The sequence below is a fragment of the Falco naumanni genome, chromosome Z, assembly GCF_017639655.2.
Source record: "Falco naumanni isolate bFalNau1 chromosome Z, bFalNau1.pat, whole genome shotgun sequence".
Classification (NCBI taxonomy): Eukaryota; Metazoa; Chordata; class Aves; order Falconiformes; family Falconidae; genus Falco; species Falco naumanni.
The window spans coordinates 74,634,398-74,661,967 of NC_054080.1; the positions used below are offsets into that span (position 1 = coordinate 74,634,398).

At 48.1% G+C, this 27,570-nt stretch overlaps 2 protein-coding genes across 2 annotated transcripts; both read left to right on the top strand.

Moving 5' to 3' along the window:
- The first annotated feature begins 25 nt into the window (after window positions 1–25).
- On the top strand, window positions 26–14,490 carry LOC121080747 (myosin-IIIb-like). Its single transcript, XM_040578869.1, has 16 exons — window positions 26–154; window positions 226–291; window positions 372–502; window positions 3,152–3,254; window positions 5,992–6,094; window positions 6,552–6,708; window positions 7,035–7,137; window positions 7,400–7,528; window positions 8,788–8,896; window positions 10,170–10,286; window positions 11,240–11,340; window positions 11,796–11,882; window positions 12,058–12,123; window positions 12,461–12,574; window positions 13,814–13,925; window positions 14,447–14,490. The coding sequence occupies exons 1-16, from the start codon at window positions 38–40 to the stop codon at window positions 14,488–14,490; spliced, it is 1,659 nt and encodes a 552-aa protein (XP_040434803.1). The 5' UTR covers window positions 26–37.
- Window positions 14,491–14,756: 266 nt separating this feature from the next.
- LOC121081722 (SH2 domain-containing protein 4B-like) lies at window positions 14,757–27,235 on the top strand. Its single transcript, XM_040580943.1, has 15 exons — window positions 14,757–14,800; window positions 15,131–15,196; window positions 15,474–15,593; window positions 16,486–16,571; window positions 16,817–16,864; window positions 18,406–18,453; window positions 18,635–18,726; window positions 19,913–20,041; window positions 20,400–20,506; window positions 20,835–21,034; window positions 23,039–23,128; window positions 24,157–24,322; window positions 24,654–24,956; window positions 25,267–25,342; window positions 26,576–27,235. Exons 1-14 carry the CDS (start codon window positions 14,780–14,782, stop codon window positions 25,336–25,338), a joined length of 1,548 nt encoding a protein of 515 aa, XP_040436877.1. The 5' UTR covers window positions 14,757–14,779; the 3' UTR covers window positions 25,339–25,342; window positions 26,576–27,235.
- Window positions 27,236–27,570: the final 335 nt, after the last annotated feature.

Genomic DNA, 27,570 nt, shown 5'->3' on the forward strand with positions numbered 1-27,570 from the left:
GTCTCGGCGGTGGCGCGGTCAGCGGGAGCGGTGCGGGATGGTGTCGGTGGGGGAGCTTCGTCCGCCGGGCGGGAACTTGGCGGAGCTGCCGGAGCTGGACGAGGTGGCGCTGCTGGCCGGGCTGCAGCAGCGGTTTCTGCGGCAGCAGATCTACGTGAGTGCCGGGGGCTGCGGCGGGGGGGCGGTGGCGGGCGCTCGGCTGACGGGCTCTCCCCTCTCCGCTAGACTGACATCGGGGACATCCTCGTCGCCATGAACCCCTTCCAGCCCCTGTCGCTGTACGGGAGAGAGGTGAGCCCCGTGGCCCCCGCCGGCCGGCTCCGGCGCCCTCCCCGCCCCTTCACCAACTCCGTGCCGCCGCTTGCCCGCAGGTGTCCGAGCGGTACCAGAACTACGGGACCGGCACGCTGCCGCCCCACATCTTCGCCGTGGCCAGCCGCGCCTACCACGCCATGCTGGGCCGCGGGGGCGGCAGCCCGCGGGGCCAGTCTATCGTCATCAGGTGAGGGGGCCGGGCCGGCGGCTCGCCGGAGCCGGGTGGGGCGGGGGCCGGGCGGCGGCCGGGGGGCTCCCTCGGGGCTCTGCCCGGCCAGGCGCCTGGCGCAGCTCGCCCGCGGGGCTGCCGGCGAGTCGGGACGCGGCGGCGCTTGCCCCAGCTGCCCGCCTGCCAGGCGGGGGGTGCCGGGCTCGTTGCGGGGGGCAGGTGACACCAGGATGTTTAACCAGCCCTGGGGAAGCCCCAAGGTGCTCTGCTTCGGCGAAACAGCTCCCGCCGTAACTGCTGTAATGAGGGCTGTAACGTAACGAAGGGAACCTGTTTGCCCGAAGTGGAGCTGCCCGTGGTTAACCAAAGAGCATGGCAAAGAAAAAGCTTTTTCGCACTATAAGACCTTTGGGAGTCTGGTTAGGAAAAATCTTAGTCGTGGACAGTCCTGTCCACTAGAAGGGGTGGGTGGGGGTGGAAATAGGTTCTTGTAACCAAAAAGCAACCTGATGTCACAGGCGTTTCACTCCCTGAAGTCACTTTTGTTCTGCTGAAACTGTGCAGGGCAGCAGGTAGCATCAATGAGCAGAGGCGGCCTCAAACAGCAGCAGCTGGCAGAGAAAACATCAAACAGCATCAAGGAGAAAGCCTCAGAATGCTAACTGCCTGCTCTGGGTATTGCAGAGAACAGTGTAAATGTCATCTTGGTTAGAATGTTAATTGGCAGCTTGTTTGATCTAATATTCTCATCTTTATATTGGCCTTCTGATCATTTTATTCATATTTTCAGTTTGTATGGTGTGGACATGCTTTGCTGAATCTCGGTGGGACTGGGAACTGACCTTGAGGATCCCTTGAGTAAGGACTCATTTCTCTGGCCTGCAGGCCATCAGTGCCTGTGCTTTACATGAAGTGCACACACAGAGTGGTGGTCATGAATTCAGTGGGTGATGTTCTGCTGGTAGGGCTCTTAGGGATGCAAAACAGTCAGAGTGTTTGTCTTGGGAAGTGGAGGACAAGAAAGAGTAACCTGTGGATGTTTGCTAAGAAGTGAGTGGTCTGATGGTTTTCTGCCAGCAGTTCGTGGTCTCAGGGACCAGAGTCTGAGCTACTCCTGTGCATCATGTAACCCTGTTAACTAGCCTCTGCATTGCTCTCATAGGAGGGTCATGGTTTTGCTCTCTGTGAGTGGTGAAACACTCGTTACTAAGATTACCTGGCATGAGCAAAGGTAACCTCATTGGGGCAGAGGGGCAGGAGGAAGTCACTCCTGTTACACCACAGTTTCTGAGAACAGCATGGAGACTTGTCAGGCTCTACTATTCTTTGTGGTCTCTTCGTTCTCTCTAGCTGTCTGGGAGGTCTGAGTGGCACATCTCAGAGGTTGATGCTGAACGCAGCAGCTGCCCCCAGGTGACAAATGCTCATTGCAATCAAGTGGTCCTGCGCTGGCTCCTCTTGCCTTCCCAGTCATGGAACGCTAGTCACAGCCTGGGTGTGCTGTGGTACAGCACTTAGGTCTCCTGGAGATTACTCTGCTTTTCTTCACAGCCTGGGGCAGTTACACACCTGCAGCTAGACAGTGTTTGCAGGACCTTGTGAAGCTGCTGTGCTTGTCAGAGGGTACAAGGACAAGCTTGAACCGTGGGAATGCTGACTGGCAGTGCTTTTGTGGGGAAGGAAGTCACTGAAAACAAGAATACATCTTGTATACTGTGCAGGAGTGCTGTTGGATGGCATGTTCTCAACTGTCAGAATGGTCTTATTTTGTTTGTGCATATTTGGATGGTGATGGCCTGATCTGTGCTTGAGATCAGGTATCTTGTAGTATTTGCTGTGATACATACTTGATCCCAAGTGCAGAGCCACTGGGAGCTACAAAGCAATAAAGCCACACTGCTCAAAGGTCAGGTATGGAAATTGAGACCTGCCCTCAAGTATACCTTCAGCATTTCCTGCATTCGTTTTTTTTCTATACATGCACTGAAGTTCTCTGCCAGTATGATGTTGTCGGTCAAAGACACGTCTCACTGATGGTACGTTCTCCCTCCCAGGACAAGGGAAACTGTGCTTTCCAAGTGCTGCTTGTTTGACTTGGAGGTGGAGGTGCTGGGTACGTGTGATGACAGAGCGATACACACCGCTGCAGGTGTGCAGGCAGCCCTGTGGCAGTGTGCCCACATTCTCAACCGGCTGATGCATGTGAATGTGTGAAGCACCTGAGGTTTGAGATTGTCACATCATCTCAAGATCAGTACTCAGCTGTGGATATGAGATGATGGGGCAAATCTCTCTGGAAAAAGAGGAAGCCATCAACTCCAGCATGTGTGGGGGAGTCGATGTATCAGATCCCTTTTGGAGGAGATTGTTTTCCAGAAGTTGGATACATTTTTTCTGAAGAAGCAGAGCAAATGGTCTGTCTGGTGCACCTTGCCCAGAAATGACAGCACGGAGTACTTCCTTTGCAGATGGCGAAAAATTCCCCTGGGGAAGGGTCAGGACCTTGTGGGACCCACTGTGTAAAGCTGCTCACATATGTGGTTTAGCTGAAAAAGCTGTGAAATGCTTGGACAGGAGAACACTCTTAAATTATGGGGCACTAAGATGTAAGGGGCAGAACAACGATACTTTACAGCTGCTGGAATTTCCTTTGCTTTTTCTTGGCAGTGGAGAGAGTGGCGCGGGGAAAACAGAGAGCACAAAGCTATTGTTGCAGCACATAATGAACCTTAGCAAAGGCAACTTGCAGCTGGAGCAGCAGATCCTTCAGGTAGGTCATTACAGGATGGTGCTTGGAGATGCAGAAGTAACATTGCCGCAAAACAACTTGCATTAGACTCCAGAGGCCTGCTGATGAATCACCACTGAAAGTCAGGGAGCAAAACGTAAGACACATAAGAAAACAGTGCATAAGGATGGTGAAATAGCTCACCACAAATTAGAAGGGCTTGTAGGGCAGTAATTCTGCTTGCTGGTAATGTTGCGGTATCTTAAATGATAGAAAATTATTGCAGTTGTTTATCATGTTCTTTAAGGGATTAGGGCCATTTTTCCAAATAATTTCCTGATTGAGGTGGAACAAAGGCTTTTATTTGAAAAATGAACTCTTGATTTAATGGTACACAGGGATAGAAAATCCACACAGCCCTTAGTCATCTTTCTTTGGCTACTTACACTTACTGTCAGGCACATACCTGCTACCTGGCCAACTTCATCTTTGCTGTTTTCATATACTTTTGGTAGCTGATTCTGAAACGTATTTATCTCTTTGGTCTGAAGTATTTCCACTTGAATTGCTCCCCAGGTAGTTGTGAGGGTTTTGGGGCAAATCATACTTTAACCTTCCATGTTATAGATTAAGCAGAGTGAGTTCTTGGAATCTTGGGACTTCATTTTAAAGTCTCTGTTTTCAGAGATCCTTTTCTGTGGTGTCGGTTAACTTTGGCTGGACAACATATGCCCACTGAAGCTGCTCCATCACTCCCCCTCCTCAGCTGCACAGGAGGAGAAAAATGTAACAAAAGGCTCCTGGGTCCAGATATAGATAGGGAGATCACTCAGCAATTACTGTCACAGGACAAACAGACTCAACTTGGGGAAAATTAATTTAATTTATTGCCAGTTAACATCAGAGTAGAATAATGAAGAATAAGAGCAAATCTTAAAACACCTTCCCCCCCGCCCCCCCTTCTTCCCAGGCTCAGGTTCACTCCCAATTTCTATACTTCTTCTCAACACCACCACCCCACCCCATCCCGAGCCAGCGGTGCAGGGGCATGAGGAGGCTGGGTCAGTCCCTCACCCACTGTCCCTGCCGCTCCTTCCCCCGCAGGGACGGGGCTCCTCACTCCGCCCCGCTCCAGCCCGGGCTCGAGCCCACGGCAGCAGTTCCACCACCTTCTCCGCCGTGGGTCCTTCCCGCGGGCTGCGGCTCTTCACGCCCGGCCCGGCCCGGCCCCCCGCGGGCGCAGCCCCTCGGGCCCAGCCCGGCCCGGCCCGGCCCCCCGCGGGGGCACCGGCCCTGCCCCAGCCCGGCCCGGCCCGGGCTCCTCTCCCCGCGGGGCCGCGGGCCCTGCCCGGAGCTGCTCCCGCGCCGCCGCCCGCGGGTCACGGCCCCCTGCGGGCACCCCCTGCCCCGGGGGGGGCCTTGCCCGGGCTGCGGGGGGGGAGCTGCTCCCCCGGGGGCTCCGCGGGCTGGGGGCACGGCCCGCCCCGCCGGGGGCCGCCCCGCGGGCTGGGGGAGCCGCTGCTGCGGCGCCTGGAGCCCCCCGGCCTCCCCCTGCCCCGGCCCGGGGGCCGCGGGGCTGCTGGGCTCGGTCGCACTTAAATACACGGTCTGAAATACACGATCCCTGCGGCTGCCACCGGCACTGACGGGCTCGGCCTTGCCCAGCACCGGGCCCGGCTCGGAGCCGCTGGCACGGGCTGCGCCGGGCACGGGGGCAGCTTCTGGAAGCTTCTCACAGAGGCCGCCCCTGTGCCCCCCGCCACCAAAACCTTGCCCTGCAAACCCACCGCACTGTGCTGTGCTTTGGGCTCAAATGGCAGATTATTTCAGTGTGGTATCATCTATGGTGGATCTGAGGTGAACACCTGTGCTCCTTTCTGGGAGTGTGGCAGTGACATACCTGCTGGCTCCACTTAGAGCTGGCTTGGGCCACACTGCCAAACTGCTTTTGAGCTGAGTAGGTTCAGGAAGCAGGACAGCTGTGTTTGCCCAGCATAGTGCCTGGACCCAGTCCGCAATTCCTCCACTGAAAACAAAACTTCACCTCAGTCCAGCTGAGCTGTCTGGAAAAATCCTTGGAAAGCCTAGAGGTGACAGTGAAGAAATAATAGGCATCTTATTTGGTTCCTGTAGATACAGTTGAGGACTGAGTTAGCCCTTTTGGGATTACAGTGTCATGCTTTAAAGCTGTGTTCAGCAGGCTGCCCAGTACGTATCCTAAGGCATCTTTCTTGCAGTCAGTAGGTATTCTTGGCTGAAAAAAACCCAACACCTGTCACTTCACCTTGTTTGCATCCAGTTTACCAAAGTGGTCTGATTGTTCTGTTAGGTTTTTCTATAATTCGCTGTCCTGAGTCTTATGCTATCAACAAACTTCAGTAGCTAAGTTATCGTGCTTACATTTGCTGAGTGCCATGTTTACCTTGTTTATTGTTGTAGTATAGCAGTCGAATTATCTAGTGATGCCATGTCAGATGCCTTGTGGAAATCTGTTATACCAATCTATCTTTTAACAGATGAGTTGGTGAACTTCCTGAGGTCAAATCAGTTTAATTGTGCTTATTTTCAGTAGTCTCATGCTGCTTAGTCTTTGTTATATTTGCTTCTTTCAGTTCCTTTATCCAGGGTATGATAAAATGGGTGCTCTTGGGTACTCATGGAGTGGTTCCTGTTCCAAGTGAATGCTGAATTGGAAATGCTAGAAATAAAGTTTTGCAAGTAAGTTAGATTGAATCACTTAGTTTGAAGAATGTTCGTTCTGCTTCCTCACTTCTTCTAGGTAAATCTGTTGCTTGAAGCTTTTGGCAATGCCCAGACTGTGATGAACGACAACAGTAGCCGCTTTGGAAAATACATAGAGCTGCATTTCCAGAAGAACACAGGTAAATTCCAGGGCAGTCTGGGGGATGGTTAGACGCAGGAGGGAGAGGGCTGAGCAGCCAGAACTTGTGGAGGGTGAAATTTTGACACCTGACTGCCTGTACGAATGGTGTGCAATTCAGTAAAATCTTAGAGTAGCCACAGCTATAGGATAAGGGCTGGGTTTGGCCATTGTGGGAGTGCAGGAGGGATGTGGAGGTGACAGTGCAGGGGACGTATCAGTAATACTTTATGGTGCCAGAAGCCTAAGTTGCTGCTAAAGGAGGTGAGCAGGCATCTCTAAGATGACGGAAAACATGGAGAAGCCCATTTGCAGAGCACTGGGCAGTCTAGAGGGTATTGCACATAAGAAAGTTATTTTAGGCAGCCCTATGCTTCTATCACCAAGTAAGAGATGTGGGACAACTCAGCTTCATGTCCCCAAGTGCAAAGTTTACCCTGTCACCTTCTTGTGTGCAGTGCGAGGTGCAAAGCTGAGTGAGTACCTATTAGAGAAGTCACGGGTGGTGCATCAGGATACTGGGGAGAGGAATTTCCATATCTTCTACTACATGTTTGCTGGACTCTCTTCAGAGGAAAAGGAGATGTATGGGCTGTTGGATCCTTCACTTTACAGGTATTTCAAAGGCAGACCCTAGTTTAGTCTCCATGATGGGGGGTGGAAGGGAAAGCAGCATAGTGGAGCCTATGTCTCTTCCCTGTGGTTCTGTTTGTGGAGCCTGGTACAGGTAAATGAATGGAAGCTGGAGTGGGATCTGAATGGTGCTACATAATGGGTCATCATGGAAGCTGGGAGGTCTGGAGTCTCTGCTATATTACCTTCGAAAAGTTTCTTTCCCTTTCATGTCTCCACCACTGCTGATCTGCTTTGTTCCTTTGGGGTAGGACTGACCTGCCGTGCTGATTGTATAACAGTTTTGTATGGGATATACATTTTCTCAGGTACATAGGTGGACAGTTTTGTACATGGGATGTAGCTCAGCGCTGGAAACACAAATACCAAGAGGTGTGCAATGCCCTTGACAGAGTGGGCTTCCAAGAACAGGTTAGTTCTGGGGTCGTTTAATTTCCATCTGTGCTGCTTGCAGGCGTAGGGTTTCTTTCTGGCTGCTGTTTTGAGGCTCAGTCCTGTTTCTCTCCTCTCTGGATTTTCCATGGTGCTTCCGTACCTGAATCTGTCAGTCTTCATGTAGTGCCTTTTCCCACAGGCTGCCTATGCTTTTCCCTCACCTCACCAACTTCTAGGCCCTCCCATGTTGTCTGTTACGTGCTGATAGGTTTTCAGTCACCTTTCTGTTGTGTTTTAGGAGCAAGTGGACATGCAGGCAATCTTGGCTGGTGTGTTGTCTCTGGGCAATGTGACCTTTCAACCTGAGGAGAGCAATGGGTCTGTAAAAGTGAGTGAAGCCTCACGAGGATGGCTGAAGGCTGCAGCGGTAAGTCACAAGAAGAGCTGACAGAAAGCTTATGAATATGGTGCTGGTTCCCACTGCCAGTGTGACTGCAGGAGCTGCTCCTGCCAGAGATGGCAGAGGACATTTCTGCCTCGGAGTGTGAAGGCTCCTCAAGAACAAGGAGTTTTCTCAAGAAATGCACCGTATGACCCCACAACTGCATTTGTGTTCACTGCTATTCATGCCCAAAGAGACACTTTACTATTTCTTTTTTCACTTTTCTATTTCTTGTATGTCTAGAACCAGCCTCTTGCATATGGCAATATCCATGTGCCTTGTTGACTTCATACAATACAAGCTGTTTAAAATTAAATGGTTACACGTTTCTAAGTGTGGTGATGCCTTGGAGAAATTCAGGTGTGCAGTATCTGAACACTAGTTCTGTGTTTTCAACAGATCTTGTCCAAGGATACTGCTTCAACTGCCATCAACTTTTATTGGTTATCCAGAGTTAAAGTTTCTGCTATTTCACATGAAATTATCACGGATTAAGATGTATATATTCCCCAGGACAATCTCATTTTTATTATATGGGATGGATACATTATTCTGCTTTGTTAACAACACAGAACAGAATGTATTTCTGCCCTTTCTATGTCTGTTTTGATCTCTTCGAAATCTTAGCACTCTTCGGTTTTAGTTTTACTCCCATCTCTTTGCCTGTTTCTTTCCTACACCATAGCTGAAACAACGACCTACATCTGTTCAGTAGCCAGCTTCTTTTTGTCTGTCTTCTTAAGTCTGCTCCTTGTTTTTCGCCCATGGGAGGGGAATTCCTGTTAAAGCAATCGCTGAGGGGTTCGGTTCTATCTGCATTCCCTTTGTTTCCTGTCTCTTGGGTTTGTGTGACTCTGAAGTCTGCTGAAGCTCAGACATCTCAGCACTTAACATAGTGACCTCTGAATGGTGCTGTTCAATAAGTCATTAAAGCACTTAGCAGGGACTGGCGTGTCTCCTAAAGAAAGTGAAAGGTAGCAGCAGAAGGAAAGCAAAATGGAAAGTATTTCAGAGAGAGCGCAAGAGTGAGCTTGGTCGCTGCAGGGTTAATGCAGATCTGAGAGCCCATATCTGACTCCAGTGCTGAGAGATGTTAACAGTAATACTTACCTTATAGTGGAGATCAAAGGCCTGAATCTGAATCATGATCCCATTACACTGGGTGTCACACAGACACAAGGAGATACAATCCCCCCAAGAATAATAAAGGTTCACTATTGACTCATCTATTTCCTCTCTCCCAGGGTCAGTTTGGAGTCCAAGAAGATGAACTGTTAAAATGCCTTATTTGTACGACGTCAGTGACCCGAGGTGAGCAGATTCAGCGTTTTCACACCCAGCATCAGGCACAAGGTAAGAAACATAATGAATTGCAGATGTGCTGGCTAGAAAGACTGACCCATATTTGACAGAAGGGTATCCCCACACATGTGCAACTTGTTGGAAACAAAAATGTCTGTCTGTGCCCCTTCATTCCTCTTGCACGGTGGCGAGTATATCAATGTTTATCTGTTTAGTCTTTTACTGACATGTACTGACTATTAATGCTACTTTTGTTTGACCTCTGGGAAACAGCAGAGATTAAATGAGAAACCAAGGAATTAGCTTTGCGTTCTTTCTCAGTCCAGCCTAGATATAAACTGTAGGTATTTGTATAAAGGAGGGCAAAGCTCCTGCTTCAGAGTGCTGGCAGTGTGCAGAGCTCTAGGTAGTAGGTGGAGAGTTAACTAAGAGTCAAAGAGATAGCACAGTGTCAGGGAAGGAATGAGATGAAAGGGAAGAGTGTTGAAAACAACACTTTGTGCTTGCTACTTTCTGTTCAGTAAGAAAATAACCCAAGGTAACCTGCACAAAAGGGTTCAGTTAACATAAAAGATTTAAAAAATAAAAAAGAAATATAAAGAAAATATAAAGAAATAAAAAGAAAATAAAAAAAAATAAAAAAATAAAAAAAAAATAGATTATTGCTTGACTAATCCAGAAATAATTATGAAATTATGAAAGAAAAAACTGAAAATGGGGAATTAGCTAGTTCTGTTTTCCAGATATCTTCTCTTGCATCTCTCCAGACAATAAAGTGTACATCTCCCATCATGCAATACATCATGTTGATTTGTTTACATTCTTCTTAGAATGTCAGCACGTTTTCCATGAATTGCATCCTCCTCTTGCCTGTAGTGCTTAAACACTTGACAGCTGTGGTCTAGGAGGAACAGAACCATTCAGTTTTCCAAGTACAGGTCAGAGTCTCTCACTTGGTTTAGCAGTGCAGGGATCCATACTTATTAGACCTGCAGAGGGGAAAGCAGGTTTCTGGTTATTCTAAAAAGTGGCTGGACTTTTTTGAAAGGAAAATTCTCCATTTAGAGTGTCTCACAAGTGCCCTAATATGCCAAATTTGACCCTGTAGAAAGATTTCAAAGATTTTTGAATGAAAGAGCTCCTTTTGAGCTTACAGAGGGCAGGGGAAATCAGATGGATATTTCATGTTTGTATGATCATTAAAATAGCTTAATAAACCACCAAACATTGTTGTGAGAAGTGAAGGTATTGAGCCAGCTTGTGTGCTTTGTTCCCTGCTCTCCTTTGACCCCTTCATTGAGCTGCTGTTGTTTCATTTGTGCAGATGCTCGGGACTCCATTGCAAAGGAGGCATATAGCCGAGTATTTGGCTGGATCATTTGCAAGGTCAATGAGCTGCTGGCTGAGAACGTGGATCCTGAGGTGGAACTGAGGGAGATAGGTGAGTTCTGCCTGCCTTGCTCCTGTTCTGTCCTCAGCTGTGCATCCCCCAGCCACAATGAAGGAAAGGCACAATATGAGGTTTCACAGAGGTTGTGTGCAGGGATCCCTTAGCAAATACATGATCGTGTTGGAGATACTGGTCAACTGCATGAGGTCATAGAATAGAAGCATAGAACCTTTTAGGTTGGAAAAGACATTTAAGATCATCGAGTCCAACCATTAACCTAACACTGTCAAGTCCATCATTAAACCATGTCCCTAAGTGCCACTTCTACACGACTTTTAAATACCTCCAGGGATGGGACTCCACCACCTCCCTGGGCAGCCTGTTCCAATGCTTGACAACCCTTTTGGAGAAAAAAAAAAATCCTAATATCCAACCTAAACCTTCCCTCATGCAACTTGAAGCCATTTCCTCTTGTCCTGTCAGATGTTACCTGGCAAAAGAGACCAACATCCACCTCACTACACCCTCCTTTCAGACAGTTGTAATCAGCGATGGAGGCTCCACTGAGCCTCCTTTCCTCCAGGCTAAACAAGCCCAGTTCCCTCAGCAGTGCCCCATCAGACTTGTGCTCCAGACCCTGTACCAGCTTTGTTGCCCTTCTCTGGACACGCTCCAGCAGCTCAGTGACTTTCTTACAGTGAAGGGCCGAGAACTGAACGCAAGTCTGTAGGGCCTTGGCCAGCTTTAAGCAGATGGTTGGTCTGAAGCAGCTGTGAGGCTGTAGTTCTGGGCACCAGCTTTGCAGAGGAGATGGGGCTGGGAGTCGGCTTCTCCTAACTAGGCTTCCAGGAGGAGTTATGGAAGAGGTGCTCCTGGTAACTTGGCTGGGGTTTCCATGTGCCACAAGAGCTGGGTGATGGGAGATTTAGTTGTGTATTGGGGTACGTAGCTATCTGCAGGAATGATTTGCAGGCTCCATGATGCACTCATCTTCCCTCTTTTAGGTATCTTGGATATTTTTGGGTTTGAAAACTTTGCAGTGAATAGTTTTGAACAGCTTTGCATAAACTTGGCCAATGAACAGCTGCAGCACTTCTTCAACCATGTAAGTCTGCTGTGGGTGATCTCACCTTGTGTGGCAGAGAAAGTAGAGCACCTGACATGTGAAGGACATCTTGGGTAAAAACAGGGCTATTACCTGGAAGGACAGAAATGGTGATTAGTGAAGCAGGGTAGAGAGCACCAACCTTCTCTGCTGTGACAGGGGAGCCACTAGGGCAGGGAAGAAAAAAGCAGAAGGAAGGGTCAAGCAGTGACCAAAGCTGGCGGAGGAGGGGACACTTACACTCTGAAAACTGTTCCAGCTTTATGCACCAGCATCAGTGAGTGACATGCTTACAGATGAGCATGCAGAACAGCAGTTTCATCTTAGACCTCTTGTGCCTAAGGTGACAGAGCCACCCTTTGTCCTCTGTTCAGCATGGGAAGAGAGGTGTTCAGGATTGTCTAGCCAAGTCTGCTGGGTGCTCCAAACTTTTTTTTTTTATTCCTCTTTCTCAGCACATTTTCCAGCTGGAGCAGGCTGCCTATAAGGAAGAAGAGCTGCCTTGGGAGAATATCACATTCAGCAATAATGAACCTATTCTGGTGAGTGAAAGGACTGACAGAAGAGAATTGCTCCATCCAGGTAAGAGAGGAATCTTTCTCTTTCTGGCATGGGTAGGAGATGCACCTGGGAAGAACCTCTTCAAAGGGTGGTATAGGTGAGAGTGGGTGCCCTGTACTGCTTTAGGTATGTGTAATTGTGTCTCCTTTCCTGCAGAATCTGCTCCTGGCCAAGCCACTTGGACTGCTATCTCTTCTGGATGAACAGAGTGCATTCCCTCGGGTATGCATGAGAAAGGGGGCAGAGAAAGTAGAGGGGGGGGAATATAGCAATAAATATCCAGGCTGCAGAGAGAGCTCTTATGTTGGAGTGTGACTTTCAAAGGCAGGATGAACGGAGGTGTCCCGATGTGTGATTGTTGAAACAAGACAGCCAGATCAGGGACAGTGTAATGATATTATTATCCTTGTGAAGAGTCAGAGGGAGAGTATGGTATGAAACTGTTGCACATCCAAGGACACTTCCAACACTTTTTTTTTTTTTTTTTTTGCTTCCATGTGCCCTGATGAAGTCTTTGTTATGGCCTCATGATTTGATTATGAAATCTGCTTTCCTGCAGGCAACTGATAAGACATTTGTGGATAAACTAAACAGCAGCTTCAAGGGGAACGTACACTTCCAGCCAAGCCAAGGCCGTGTTTTGGGCTTCAGCATTATTCACTACGCTGGGAAAGTATGTACTATTTGCATGAAGAATGCTGTTGTAATGTATGTAGGAGGGGGAAAATGTGTTTTTTTTTAGTGAAGCAGGGTAGAGAGCACCAACCTTCTCTGCTATGGCAGGGGAGCCACCAGGGCAGGGAAGAAAAAAGCAGAAGGAAGGGTCAAGCAGCGACCAAAGCTGGCAAAGGAGGGGACGCTTACACCTAAGCATCAGACAAATAAGGCTTTGATGTTAAGGAGTAATGGTCCAACAGTACTAATAACAGAAGTGATGTGTTCCCAGGGAGTTGCCTTCTGTTATTCCCTTGGATTTCTGTAGAAGGTATGGGAAGAGAGGATCCCTGATAAAAGTGGGGCTACCTCTGGGAAGCTTAGGGTATTAGAAGAATCTCTGTACTCATCATCATTCTATTGGAGATGTAAAATAGTTCTTTATAAAATAAAAGCCCTGCATCCACTGTGCAGCACCAAATGACAGTGTAAAGGCTTTACCTTTACCTATTGGGTTCCAGAGCACAGCAGTCACTATTTTATTACCAGCACTGAGGAGCACAGTGAGAGCAGCCAGGTAGTTAATGTTTTCAAAGTGTACGCCCTTATTTATATTTTCAGTGGAACCTAAGCAGCTTGAAGTTGAGGACTACTGCACGTAACCTTGCTGCCACCAATTTTGAAAGCATTCGCCCAAATATGTTGAATTTATTGGAGACAATTTTTTAAGCAGGAGCAGATATGATGATTCAGGATAAAATTTAGTAATCTAATCTTGCCATTGTTGACTGAGTTGTTATTTGTGACATTCTTTATTAGAAAAATCACCTAACACAGAAAGGAGAGTGGCAGGCTGCGTGTGAGAAAGGAAGGGAGCAAAAGAAACAAAGTGGTGTGTGACAAAGGATGAAAGCCTGTTCAAAGGGAAGAGGTGGGGAAAGAAAAGAGTGAAGCATAGACCAAAAGTAAATGAAACTTCATAATCACCAATAGGAGAACAAGAAAAGGGGGATGTCTCAGTGTTAAGGTGCACTGCTGTGGTTCCAGTTGCCATCATTGGGGTTTTGTTCCTCATGATTTGCATCTGAATGGGGTGCATATGTATTTACAAAATTCATGTGAGAGCTGGTGTACAGAAATCACCTGCAAGCCAGTGTATATTCAGTTTAACTGTTGCTCCTGGCAAGCTGTGGAAGTGGCTTTCACAGCAAGCCTGTGATCACTGCTGGCCTTAGTGACTTGCTGCTGTTTCCCCTAGGTACAGTATACTGCTGGGGGGTTTCTAGAGAAGAACAGAGACACCTTGCCAGCCAACATCCGTGGGCTCTTCATCAACAGTGTCACTCCCTTGGTCACTGTGCTATTCACAGGCAAGTCCCTCTGCTATGATAGGACATCCCACATGAATCAAGGCCCACCCTGGCAAGAGTTAAGTGTGGAGATGAGGCACATATACTATGAACATGTTTCACAGCTAGCAGCCCCAGGGAGACTCTGGGAAGACTGCAGCCTGGAGGGGGGCTGCTGGCATGTACCATGCTGCTGGAGGTGTTCATTCCCCCCTGGGAAGCAAGGCAGGTTGTATCCTCTTCCAGAGAATTAGCCACTGCTCAGGTGTCTTCCTTTAGATCAGATAGCCCATATTCTCCACAGCCAGTGCATGACTGTCTCCACTGCACCATTCCATATGCTCTGTTCTCATCTAGAAATGAAGATGTACAAAGTCATAGCTCCTAGCTGTTCACACTGAAAATAGATTGCTGTAAAGCCACAAACAATGAGTGTAGAGATTATGCTTTTCAAACACATTTTTGTTTTCAGTTTTAAACAAGTTTAAAATCACTGAGGTTATGCATTATTTTTGTCCCACCACTATACTCCCTTTTTGCAGTTATTGACAAACCCTCAGAGTCTTCAAGGCTTCTATCAAAGTAAAGATTTAAAGAGAAATCAGGTGGATATTTCCTTGGATTCTGGCTGAACATAGAGCTTCTAGTGCAGATATTTATTTTTTTTTCCTGCTCAGTCCGTGCCACTTTCTTCAGCCCTTCCCTTATATTTCCACATGGTGGAACCTAATGCCCTGTCTGTGATTCAGTATTTATAGAGAGACTTGTGTGTGAAGTGAGGTTTGAATGTTTAGACATGGTTGATTGTGAGCAAAGGTACAAAATTAATTGTTGTCTCTGTTCTTCCAGCCACTGTCTCGAGGACAGGGACACTGATGCCTCATGTGAAAGCCAAGGTATTGCACTTTGGGTCCACAGGGCAATGGATAAATGAGGCATAGTTACCCATAGTTACCTGATATTTGTTATTTGAGAAGCTGGCTGAAAATGGGAGCAGGCAGAAATTGGTTGAAAAATAAGAGCAGGCAGCAATCTGCTTGCAACAAACAATTTCTCCTTTGCTTTTTCCTAGGTTTTCTGCTTGCTTCTGCTGATACGTTTAACTTGCCTTCCCTCCCTTGAGATCCATTGTCTCTCTTTTTTGCCATCTGCCTTCCAGCAGAGCTCTTTGGATGGCAATCAAGTACTTCTTTCAGGAATGATCTTTTGTTTGGGATTGGTTTCAGGTCATACCAGGAGCTGACGACAAGTTCAACAGCACACGAAAACAGTCTGCCGGAGCTCAGTTCCGGGTAAGTATTGCTGCTTTATGGTGCCCTTTGAGATGGGTGCAGTGATATTTTCATAGGGGCTTCCAGGCCGCTAAGCACAGTTAAAGCATCCAGCATGCAGACAGGGGTTTCTCTGGGTGCCAAGCACAGCTGATCATGGTGGGAGTGACCTGTTTGTTGTCAGAGCCTGGGAAGTTGCTTTGGGGTGGGAAGACAGTTCACGCTGCAGGAAATTGCACACCGGGCTCTGGCAGTGCTGTGGCTTGCTGGACTGTTGACCTTTCTCTGCCCTCACCAGCATTCCCTGATGGTACTCATGGAGAGGCTGTATTCTGCCAACCCACACTTTGTGCGCTGCATAAAGCCAAACAGCCGCAAGGAGCCAGGTGTGGTGGACAGCCAAGTGGTGCTGCTGCAGGTGAGGAAAAGCAGTGTCCTTTACAGGTACTTCTGCCACATCTCGGTGGGGAGAGCAGACCCCACCAAAAGGCTGTGGAGATAGCAGGAAGTCAGCTGGTCTCCCCTTGCAAGAGAAAGCGTAGACACACTTTTTATGCATGTAAAGGTTCTGGGTACTTCGTTGTTTTTGTGACAGAGACCACTAGGTCCAGCTTTTGCAGTCTTAGTTCTCTCCCATTATCTTTTTCATGAATGCAATGAGATCTGCTTGTCAGGCACTAGGATTCATCTTTGCATCTCCTGGATGGGAACCGGTACAGACAGTACTCCAGAAAAACTGATGCTTCCCAGAGGAGACTGCTCTCACCCATCAGCCAGGGCAATTCTGAGTAGGAGCCAAGTTGGGATCACTTTGATAGGAGCTGAAATGTGCTGATATGACTATCCTTGGATATTGAGTCAGGTCTGACATCCAGGCGCTTTGAAGAATACCGAAAATGATTAGAAGAGTTCAGAAAGCTCTGTGGTCTGCTTAATGTATATAAGAAAGGATAGGATTAAGAGGGAGGTTCAGCCGTGCCTCAGAGTATTTCTGTGTCCAGATTTGGAAGTAAAAGGCTGCCCTCTAAGGGACAGAGCCAAAGCAGTACCCATGGCTGGAAGGTGAAGTTATTTCAGTCATTGGTTTCTGTGTTTCCAATCTTCAACTGAGAGTGGTTAACCATCAGAGTTACAGGATGTGGTAAATCCAGTCTCTAACCAAGGATACATTTCCAGAAAGGAACTTATTCATTTTGAACTAGAGAAGTTTAGGGCTGAATTAAGGTGTTTCTGGCTGCAGAGGAGCAAACTGATGTCCCAATGACCTGCTTCTGTTTGTTTCTCTGGTCTTCTTTGTGGTGCTGCTTCAGCTTCGGTACAACGGACTGCTGGAGACGATCCATATCCGAAGACGTGGTTTCTCCTGGAGACCCTCATTTGAGGAATTTGCTGAAAGGTTTGTTAAAACCTCCAAGTGTTCCTTCTTAGGTATTGTTAGGGAACCAACCCTGGTAACCAGGTACGGGCAAGGAGTGAAACAGCCTCTGTAAAGTCCATGTGCCTGAGGTCATGGGGTTGTTTGCTGTGGGAGGCTGAGTGGGAAAGACAGTGATTTATTGTCGCCTTGTGAGGGTGACATGGATCAGCTCAGCACATCAAGGATGTGGCTCTTACCTTGCTGTATTGGTTTGTTTTTCACAGATATAGAATTCTTCTAGTTAAACCGGATGTTTCCCTCACCAAAGAAAGGTAGGAACCCTTCCTTTGTTACCTGCAATCCAGTTTTTTCTTCAGAGGCTTTTGCTCAGAGTAGCTTAGCAAACTGAGTAAAAGGAACAAAGTGAGAATGGGTTTTTGTGGTACTGGGGAACACAGATCACTAGGCAAGGGCAGTTAGTGTTTTAAAAGCATTTGGTACAGTGATAAATGAAATCTTTCTTGAATTGCTATGTAGAAATTCAATTACCCTAAAGCCTTGCTATCCTGTGGAATAAGAACTAGCTAATGTATTCAATTTAGGAAGTCACAATAATGGTCAAGGGTATCCACTGAGCTCAGTATGGCAGGGGCTCATCACATTTGCCAGGTGCCTCTCCAGGCTTTTTCCTGATGGTCTCATGGGAGAATAAGAAGATGAGCAAGCAAGAAGAGTTTTCTGAGCAAGCAGCCAGCACTGAATGTCTCCCAGGCTAGAAAGGATGTTTCTGATCCAAGAATTTTTTATGTGTACAGGCATAATGCCCTCAGTGCTTTCAGAACCTGACTGTTCCTTACACACGTAAATGTCCCTCCAGCTCTGCAGTCTTACCCCGTCAGCTTTTTCCTTTCTGCATCTAGGGCAGCAACTCCTCTCTTCCTTTTCTCCACTTTCCCAGTCCTTCCTTCCTGCCACAGTCAATTGTGACTGATAGCAAGAACGAAGCATGTCAGGCAGCCAGCTGATGGGTTTTTTTAGTCTTTGAAGAAAAGGACTTGAATGTTCTCCTGGAACAGTTCTGGCAGTAGCTCCTCTGGCCTTCACAGTGCTTCCTTGAAGTTACTGACAGTTCTGAATTAAGAATTGCAAGCCCAAGTGAGGTCAAGAGGGAATCTCATAGGTAAGAGATGATGGTAAACAGGCAGCATGGTGTGCTTTCAGGCACAAAAATTATAGGATGCATTGGAGAAAAGAATTACCGTGGATATGGATTGTGGCACAGTGGAAGTTTGCTGAGATAGAAGGAAAACCACTTCTGCTTTTCTAAGCAAGATGTTAGCAAAAAGTGCTACTACAATTTCACAGCCTGGTTTTGCAGGCAGAGGGAGGAAGCTGTCTGTGTGGTACAGCTAGAGTACTGCTTTCAGTTCCAAGTGTTGGGGAATCTTTCCAAGTGACCCAAATTTTATCACTAGAGTCTGCAAAATGAAACTGGAATTGGAGAACAGGCTTTCTCCCGGAAGCCTTGCTGTGCCGACCTTGCAACTTGTGAGCTCCAGAACACTTGGAAATGAAATAAGGAAAAGCAGTTCTGAGAATAAAATAGGCTCTGCAGACTTGCCTTCCAGGGAGTTGAAGGAAATCTGCCTCTGGGAACCCCTTTGCTGATGTTCCTGAAATGTTATCCTAGCTGTACCTCAAGGAGCACTACAGACTGACAGGCAGTTAGTTACTGAATGTGATCGGGTGATAGGGTATGTAATGCAGAATTGTTGAGATGCTTTCTCTTCCTTTATGCACCTAAATCCACTGGCTGCGTGGTGTTCTCTTTGGGTGGAAAATTTTTTATTTCACTTTTTTTCTTCTCTTTCAGCTGCTTGGAGATACTGCAAAGTACAGAGCTAGCACACTGGATGTGTGGGTAGGTGTGAATCACTGTTACTGGGAATGGGGGGCCTGAACTGCAGAGACTTATACATGTAGACTGTTACTGGTTCCCTTTGGGGAGAACTTTATGGCTGTAGGAAAGGCCTGTCCTGTGGATTATGGATGCAAGTGTAGACAGTGTTTCTCACTGTTTCTTTCTCTCCTTGACTTCACAGAAAGTCACGACTTTTCTTTAAATATTGGCACCAGGAACAGCTGGCAAAGTATGTGGAGCGGCTGGAAAGAGCAGCAGTTGTCATACAGAAAGGTGAGCACGGGGCCGGAGAGTCCCTTAATTCTGATCTCAGACCAGCTCAAGGGAAAACTTTTCTCCAGTCCTTGCTCCACCACTGCATCTTTGCAGGTGATGTAAAAGTGGGCCAGGCACTATCTTCATATCGGGGCCCTGTGGAGTCAGTGCATATTGCAGATATCCACCTCCTCAGTGCTCATCCTCTGGGTGTGAGGATGTGAGGGTGTGAGCCTTGGAAAGGGAAAGGACAACTGAGCTGAGCAGGCAAGCATATGATTTGGCTGTGTCCTGGGATATGGTTAACTGTCCTCTGGAGTGAAGGCTTGTTGTTGAGTGACGTTAAGCTGAGGAGAGGGAAGAGGGAAGCAGACCTCATTCCTGCTTTCAGAGACAGGCAGAAGGGGGTGAAGGTTTGGTTTGCTTTGCTTTTTTCCTTTCCCTTCCATATAGCTTCTGCTCTGGCAACTGGTTTTCCAGAGCAGGCACTGTGGGCAGTTTGGTACTTCCATGTGTACAGGCTTCATGAGGATTGTGCAACCAGGAGGAGGAGGCTGCCACCCTGCCTGATCCCTCTCTGTTGTACTTCTGTACTGGTTGTCGCACTGCTGAAGCATCTGAGCAGCTTCTGGCTATGCACTGCACAGTATGACGAATGTCAGACTGTCACATGCTGCACCTTGTTCTCATCGATGGGGAAGGTGTGTGGGCAGTGGGAAATGAGAGGTGTGGCTTTTAGTTCATGTGCTTTGGTACCTGGTAGAGCAGGCGGGATAATGCAATGTCTGTAATGCTCCCAGTGGACCCTGTGATGGCTGCTTATGGAAAAGGTTTTCCTGTAGGCTGACACCAAGGAAGTCCTTTCTTCTTCACAGTGTCTGAAGGGTACAGGGAGACAGATGACTAAAAGAGGCTCTTCTGTGAGACTTTAAGTATTAAGTGCCTTGGCATTAGACATGAGAGCTTAGATCTGTAATGTGATTTTTTTTTTTAAATCCGTGATCTGGCTGCTTAGAGAGTATAAGGCAAGTCTCATGTGGTTTTGACTGCCTGCTCACAGCAGCATTTGCATTGCTTTTTATTAACGTGATTTGAGTGTTGAGGGCTTTGCACTGGGTGAAGGAATATCACTGTGGGCTTCACCCAGGGAGTGCCAAAGGCATGTCCAGCGGTTTTTTTCTAACTACAGCTTTTCTCTGAACAGTTTTCAGGGGATTCAGATGCAGGAAGAGTTACCTAACACTGGTGGCTGAGCTGAGAGCTCAGGCACAGCGGCTACAGGAGGCAGAGCGAGAAAGAAGGCAGCAGCTCGCCATAGAAGCAGAGGCCCAAAGTGAGTTGCTCCCCCTCCCACTGCCCCCATGCATGGCTACTCATGCGATGCTAACCCTGAAGTGCTGTAAGCTCCAGGTGATGATGGCCTCCCTCTGGCTTTCCTGGGGTGAGGGCTCCATCAATGGGGTGGGCAGCGAGGTGCCTGTGTTTCTGCCACTTGAAAATGTGGCTTTCTCTCTGGGGGGCAGAAACAGTACAGTGAAGGTTGTTTGCCTGACTCTGCTGGGTGGAGTGCCAAGCTGTGTCTTACCCCCATACTCCACGCAGCAGAGCCTGTCCCTATCCTGGGCATGTGAAGGATGGACCTCATGGAGCTGAGATGCTAGATTTCATCTACTTCTTCCCTCTTGTTGCAGAAAGAATCTCCTGTCCAGTCCCCATGCCACGGAAGAGGCACCCTCTGCCTTGTCTTGAAAAGCCAGTGCAGTCACCAGTGCCACGGCCACGCAGCAAGCTAACAGAGGTAGCAATATTGGCTCTGCTTAGAGCCCCTTAGCCAGGTGTGCTGGTTCCCTGCTCCTTCCACCTTCTGTATGCACATGTTCTCCTGCATGTGGTCCCAGGAGAACAGTTGACATTCTTATTATGGGAAGTCAGAGAGTCCTTTCCTACTGTGGTTAGTTAAAAAGTGTGGTCAGGATCTTTGAGGAACTGAAAGCAGGTTTGATGGTTTGCAACTGATCTTATCTTCAAGAACTCAGGAATGGGATCACTACCAAAGTGAACCCTTCAAAGGTCCCCTGCCTTTGACCTTGCTTTCCTGCCCACTTTCCCTCTCTCTCCACTTTCAGTCCACTCCTTTTGATAACTTCTTGAACCCTTCTGCACCTCGTCCTGCTCTGGGCAGAGAAGAGCAAACTCAAGAAAAGGCAAAAAGGAGAAATATCAAGAGAGGAGCAAGTCTCTGCTGGTTCAAAGAGGTGCAGGCCGAGAAGGTCATACAGGATGATGAGGCCTTTCCAAGCTGGCTGTATGGGATAATCAGCCGGAGGTGAGTGCGCTGGTCACAGTGGCCACAGCGGACAATGGCAGGCAGGCAGAAGCTGCTGTGTCCTTAGGAGGACTGCACAGGCTGGATTTGCCAGGGTTTGTCTCCTGAAGGAATGAGAGTGATCTGCATAACCTTTCACTTTTAGGCTGTGAGTTTCAAACCCTTAGGGGGAGGCTTGGAGCTTCCTGTCACAGGATGCAGATGCTGAAATTTACATAGGTCCAGGGATCGACTATGGAAACTCAGAGGAAATAAGTCCACTGTGGGTTCCAAAATACCAATCCTGTGCAGGGAAAGGAGGCTTGGAACATACGTGGAGAGGAAATACACACACGCGTTTACCCTGTTGTGGACTGTTTGCAGAGACATGACACGGAATGAAGATGGACTTTTGGTCTGACTCATTATGACTGTTCTTGTATTTTGTAGGTCAGGAGGAGACCTTAGTTTACAGCAGGAGAATACAGAATTCAGTGTATGTAACTATTAAGGGGGACTTTAATGATTACCCAATAGCAATATTCCCCCAAAGCCCCCAGATAATGGAAAAAGAAAGGGGTTTTGTTGGTATCTTTGCCCATTTAAGGAGGGTGCAACATAGGTGGAATTTACATCCCTTTAAGCTGAGAGACATCCACAAAGCTCTACTTTCTTATGCAGTTGTTTACGAGACTGTAAACTCTCAAGCTTTTTTGAGAAAACGATTTTTTTTTTTCTACTGGTTGTGCCTTATACTTCAGTCTCTTGGCTGAGCCAAGTACTGCTTTCAAAGCAGTGCGGTAAGCAGAGAAAGGCTGATTATGCAGTGATCAGATAGGAGTAAGACAGTGGGGCTAGCAGGTAGATGTCAGAATTTCTGGCTGTAGTCTCCCCTGTCTGCAAACCAACCTATGGTGCTGCATGCTTGCTAACTGCCAACGTCCCTTATTTGCTGGGACTTGTGTGTGGGCATTGCTGCCAAGTGTACCTCTTATTTGAACACCCTTACCATCTTCCTTCCAGTTTGTAACTTTTTTCTGTTAAAGCTGCAAGTCTTCTTCAGTCTTACTAGATAACAAGTTCCCAGATTTTGTCAGTTTATCGCTCTGATCATTATTTAAGAGACATTATACAGCAGGTTAGCTTAGTAAAGGACACTAGAGTAGCTGTCAACTCCCCGGTAGCTGCATTTTTTTTCTATTTTTAAGATAATTATCAAGGCACCCACCTGCTTTAATGCTTTTGTCCACAGATCCAGGAATGCAGGAGAGGAACTAGCACCTGGAAGACAAAACTGTCTGAATAGGCTAGCCATGAACACTTCACAATGAAAGACATAGCAGATCCTTCCCAAAGACACTGAAAATCAGACACCTTTAAAGTGGTGCTTCCTGTTGCTGGATTTAAGTCTCCATGCAGCAGTGTAAGCTCAGCATCATGTAACAGAGCAGCCAGAGCAATCCCAAATTGCACTGGTGATGCGCCGGAGCAAGGCACATGATAAGCACAAAGCGGTGCTTTGTCTGTTGAGCAGAGACCGGGAAGACCTCCTTCCAGCAGGAAGTTTAGAGAGCCCGAGTGGTGTAATCCAAGCTGGTGTTTTTGCAAGGCAGTGGGCTTAAATTGTGCCGAACACCACTACCCCACAGTGTCCTGACTTCTTCCATCAGCCCTGGAGTGTAGGAAAGGCACATGTGTACAGCCTTTTCATCTCAGCAATACTTTGTAATGTGCTCTGAGCTGGAAGACAGTGGTTGCTGTTGCACCAGTCAGACCACAGGGGCAGGTTTGGAGCAGCCCTGCTTGGAGAGGCTTTGGCTGAGAGTATTGTACCTCCTCAGCCTGCTAATGCCTCCCTGCACCACCAAGCCTGAGTTGGGAAACTTGTAACTAGGAGCACATGGGGCAGATGCTGTCCTCCCTGTGGACTGGGAGCACTACTATGGTAGTATATGAGATAGGATGGGAATCCCTGCATAGAGGCAACTGCTCACTGTCCACTTAAAAACTTTTATCTGCTTCCAGGGAAGCTGAAAACTTGTTGAATGACAAGCCTTTGGGTTGCTTCCTTGTTCGTATGAGCCAGAGCCAACCAGGCTACATCTTGACATACAGGTAGGTAACGAGCCTTGCCGAGAAGGCTGAGGTGAGACCTTATTGCTCTCTACAATTACCTGAAAGGAGGTTGTAGCAAGACGGATGTTGGTCTTTCCAAACAAAGTTTGGAAAGTACAAAGCAAGAAGACAAGAGGAAATGGCTTCAAGTTGCATGAGGGGAGGTTTAGATTGGATATTAGGAAAAATTTCTTCTCCAAAAGAGTTGTCAAGCATTGGAACAGGCTACCCAGGGAGGTGGTGGAGTTCCATTCCTGGAGGTATTTAAAAGACGTGTAGATATGGCACTTAAGGACATGGTTTAGTGGTGGACTTGGCAGTATTAGGTTAACGGTTGGACTCGATGATCTTAAAGGTCTTTTCCAACCTAAATGATTCTCTGATTCTATGAAACTGAGCTATGCATGGCTGGAGGAGTTAACCTCCTCCACAGAAGTGTCCAGTGAGGATGATGCTCATCCTCTCCTGTTGTGAGTGTCTCAGACAGTTTGAAGTAGCAGGCAGGACACTGCAGAGTCTGTCTCTTGCCAGAAACTAGATGTTTGTGGGTGGAAGGATGCAGCTCGAAGACTGCAGGTCCCTTTTAGGCTGTGCTATGTGGCTAAGTGGGCAAACCATGTTGGAAGGAGTATTGACTGAAGCAGAGCAGATGAGTCTAGAGGAGGGTCTGAGGAGAGGCAATCAGAGGTGCTGCAAGGGCATGGTTTTTGCACAGCCTCAGGCAAGGGGTAGGACAGAGTTTTGATGTGGACAACAGGCATTGGGAGGCAGTACAGTCTGCTGGGGTTTGGATCCAGCTGCCGGGGTTCTCCTGTCACTGTCTTTGGGGAAATTGCAGCTCCTCCAGGACCTACTAGTACAGCGTGTGACACTCCAGCATAGTGCATCTCCTGCATCTTTGTGATATTTGTTACTGTGACTCCTGATCACATCTGACCTCTTGAGATGAGTGCAAAGAGCAGTGACTGGGTCCTGGAGAGACACTGTGACGCCATGCCATGCCTATTTCTGTCTGTCCATCTCCTCAGGGGTGAAGGCCACTGCAGACACTACCTGATCCAGATCCAGCCCAGGGCACACTATGTCGTCCTGGGAGAAGACCGGGCTCATGCCTCACTCACCGAACTCGTTCGGTATCACCAGACTGTGGGCATCAAGCCCTTCATGGAAATACTGACTGTTCCCTGTGAGCAGGTGAATGTCAAGGATCTGCAGCCAGACAAGGGGATGGGGCATGGACTCTGCCGTGCGCAGACAGAGTCACTGCAGCAGCATCTGTCTTTGTGTTCCCGTTGGGGGTGTCCCATTCTGGTCAGGCAGCTTGGCCTCTTCTGCATGCACTGGGAAATGCTACTAGCTAGTCACTGGAGAAACCTGGCATGGGAAAGAGGTCCTGGCAGGTGGATGGCAGCCCCTGCCCCCTGAATGTCAGCAGTGGGCACAGCTGACATTGAGCTTGTTTGTGCTGTTTGAAGTGTGTGGATGGTCTGCAAACCACTGCTGAATCCATTCTTCCTTCCCTCAGGAAAGTAGTGAGAGTTTGGATTACAAAGATCTGGAGTGCCTTACGCTGGGTTCACCAGCAGCTGAGTGGAAGACCGCTGCAGAGGAGCAGCCCTGCCCCTCCAGGCCTTCCACCAGCACACCTGCTGTGCAGTCAGGGACAGCTGCAGTTTTCAGACGGTTCAGGAGGACCATGGATTGCCAAAACCAACAGAGCCCGGACAACAGCAGGACAAAGCCAAGCTCAGGCAAGAAGGGAGGCAGCCAACAAGCCTTCCTTCGCCTCCACTCTTCCATACGTCTGGCGATGCAGGAAATCCAGCAGGTGAGCTGGGGCATATTCTCTGCCGAGCCTTGCCACCTGTGGCTGTGCTGGGACATGTGGAGCTGCCCTACCCAGGGGCAGGAGAGAGAAGGCTTTCACAAGCAGCACTCTTGTTTCCTAGCTCCTGGGTCTGTTTTTATTTGGTGGTCTTGGGATCAAGACTGTGTTCACTGGAAGTGCCAGGCTCGGGGAGACCCTGGGAGAGGCTCACTGAGATGCCCAAAGAATAGTCCACAACAGAGGGGGCTGTGATGTGGCTGGCATCCCAGTCACTGCTCCCCTAATCCTGTCTCTCTGCTTCTCACTGCAGTTCTCTTCCTTGAAGACCTCTGTACAGAGATGCTGTCAGGCTCTCAACGTTGAGGATGTAGAGCCCAAGTGATATGGTAAGAAGACAGATAATCATGCAAGAGGGCAGATAGCAATTGCAGCTTCTCCAGGAAATGGAGGAGCAAAGGGGCTCTTCCCTTCCTGCTCCACCTGGAGCATCTCTTGGCCACCGACTGCCTTGATATAGAGCAGAAAAAACAGAGGGCAGTGGCCAGCTTCCATTCCAGGACTGCAAAGAGACCAGAAGGAATGGGAAAAAACAGTGTAAGGTTGGGTTCCCAGCACCTGTGGTCAGAGTGTGCTTGCAGTACAATAACAAGGCTGCTGGAGGGAGCTCACGGTTTGTTAGATGCCTGGGGCTGGAAGGACAAGTACTATCAGAAAGCTTATCTGCGTGCTACAATAGTCCCATGTATCAGAAGTGGGTGCTGGGCAGAGAGCCTTGGGGGGTAGCAAAGGCAATGTGCTGAAGGCCAGGCTGAGAACATAAGAAAAGGCAGCAGTCTGTGAGGACTTTTCAAGGTCTCAGCAACTAGAAACAGCTGGTTACTGAGGCTGTAATGTACTGGGTGGCTCACGGGAGTAGATGAAGTGGGCCAGGAAGGGCCTTCAGACACAGCTGGCTGCGCCCCATGCATTAATTGTCTGAAGCATCTAGTGGATGTGCAGCTCTGTTGTGCAGCCAGTGTGGGTGAATCCCTGTCCCATTCAATTGCTGAAGGCAGGAGGAAGCAGCAGTGGTGCTGCTGTACACCTCTAGAAAAATCTGGATTTGTGTCAGCTGAGAGTGGAGAGGGATCAGAACACCATGCTGTTAGCTGCCGACCCGCTGTGAGGCTTGCAGCTTTGCACCAGAATTGCTGAGTTCCCTGCGTGGTTCTGCTCCCAGGAATTTGTGTTGGAGAAAAGCTTTTTATCTGGGGCTGTCTTGTCTTCCTCTTGATGGCTGAGAAAATCCTCTCCCTGAAGTGTTTGGCTTAATTGCTTCGTTCCTGTACATGGGTATTAATGTACCCAGGGGATGCTCCTTGTGTCTGAGGTTAGGCAAAAGAAAGAAAAAAACATGTGAGATCTGCCTAGGTAACTGCAAGCATGTCACACTGGGATTGCTGAATGGAGCCCTCCTTCTGTGTCCGCCACTGAGCTGTGTTTCTTGTTTGAAGGTCAGAGTGGCTCAGCCCTGTACTCTTCAGGTGTTGCTGGGCCATGCCTAACAAGGTGAACATACCCAGACATACAGCAGTACTTTTTTTTTTGTCTTTTTTTCTTTCTGTTTTTGCTGCATACAGCTAGCCCTGTGCCTTTAGAGAGCCCTGCTGCAGAAACTAACTTTCATCAGCATGCAGCTAATCTCAGAGGCCGAGACTGCAGCGTCTGGACCAGTCTCACCCTGGCAGAGGGGAAAAGGACAGAACAGTCACACTCTGCACAGACCCACGGTGCCCGACAGTCTGCATGTCAATACTTTAGTGTGCCTGGAGACCCCTGGCCTCACACATTTAATAGTCACAAACTGAATGTCTGATGACAGCTTGTTTTCTCACAGATACCTGTACTGATTTCCTACCTCTTCATGTCTCCTGTCACTGTTTTGGTTCTATGTGTTCACCGATCTGGGTGCTAAGGGAAACTGGGCTTGGGAAGTAAGAAATGAAACCGGTATATCCTTTTTGTTGAGTGCAGGAGCACTTGAACGGGAGCTGAGAAAAGGGGCAAGAAGATATTTCTGCAGAGGGAACTTCCTGCCCTTGCACCAGTGTGCTGGCATGCTGCTTCCCAGTCATTAGCCACAGCTCAAGTCAGGGGATTACTGGGGAAGCTGGAGAAACCCTCCTGTTCATCCAGATTGGAATCACTACCAGTCCGGACTGAACAACATGCTGCTTTACACTGAAGATAGTGGAATATGCTACTTGTAATAAATTTTCAACTTTTTGAAATAAAATTTATTTCTGCAAGGAGAAGCTCAGTGTTTTCTTTGTTTCTATTACCTCAGTCAGTTCAGCCAGGGACTGCAAATGGAGGAGAATGGCTAACACCTCTGAGGGTAGGCACAGGATCATATGGAGTGTCTCAGTGGAGAAGCTGAAGGCTCCTGGATTACAACTGCTGTTTCTAACAGTGCTCTCGTGTTGGAAGAAGGGCTCGCCGGAGTCAAGAAGTCGCTCAATATGAGTTATGCATCTTGCTCAACTTTATTAGTTTCTAACACTACTTATATAGAACCGATACACATGCATATTCGTAAAGCAGAAATAAAATTGGTTAGTAGTCTCTAAGTGTG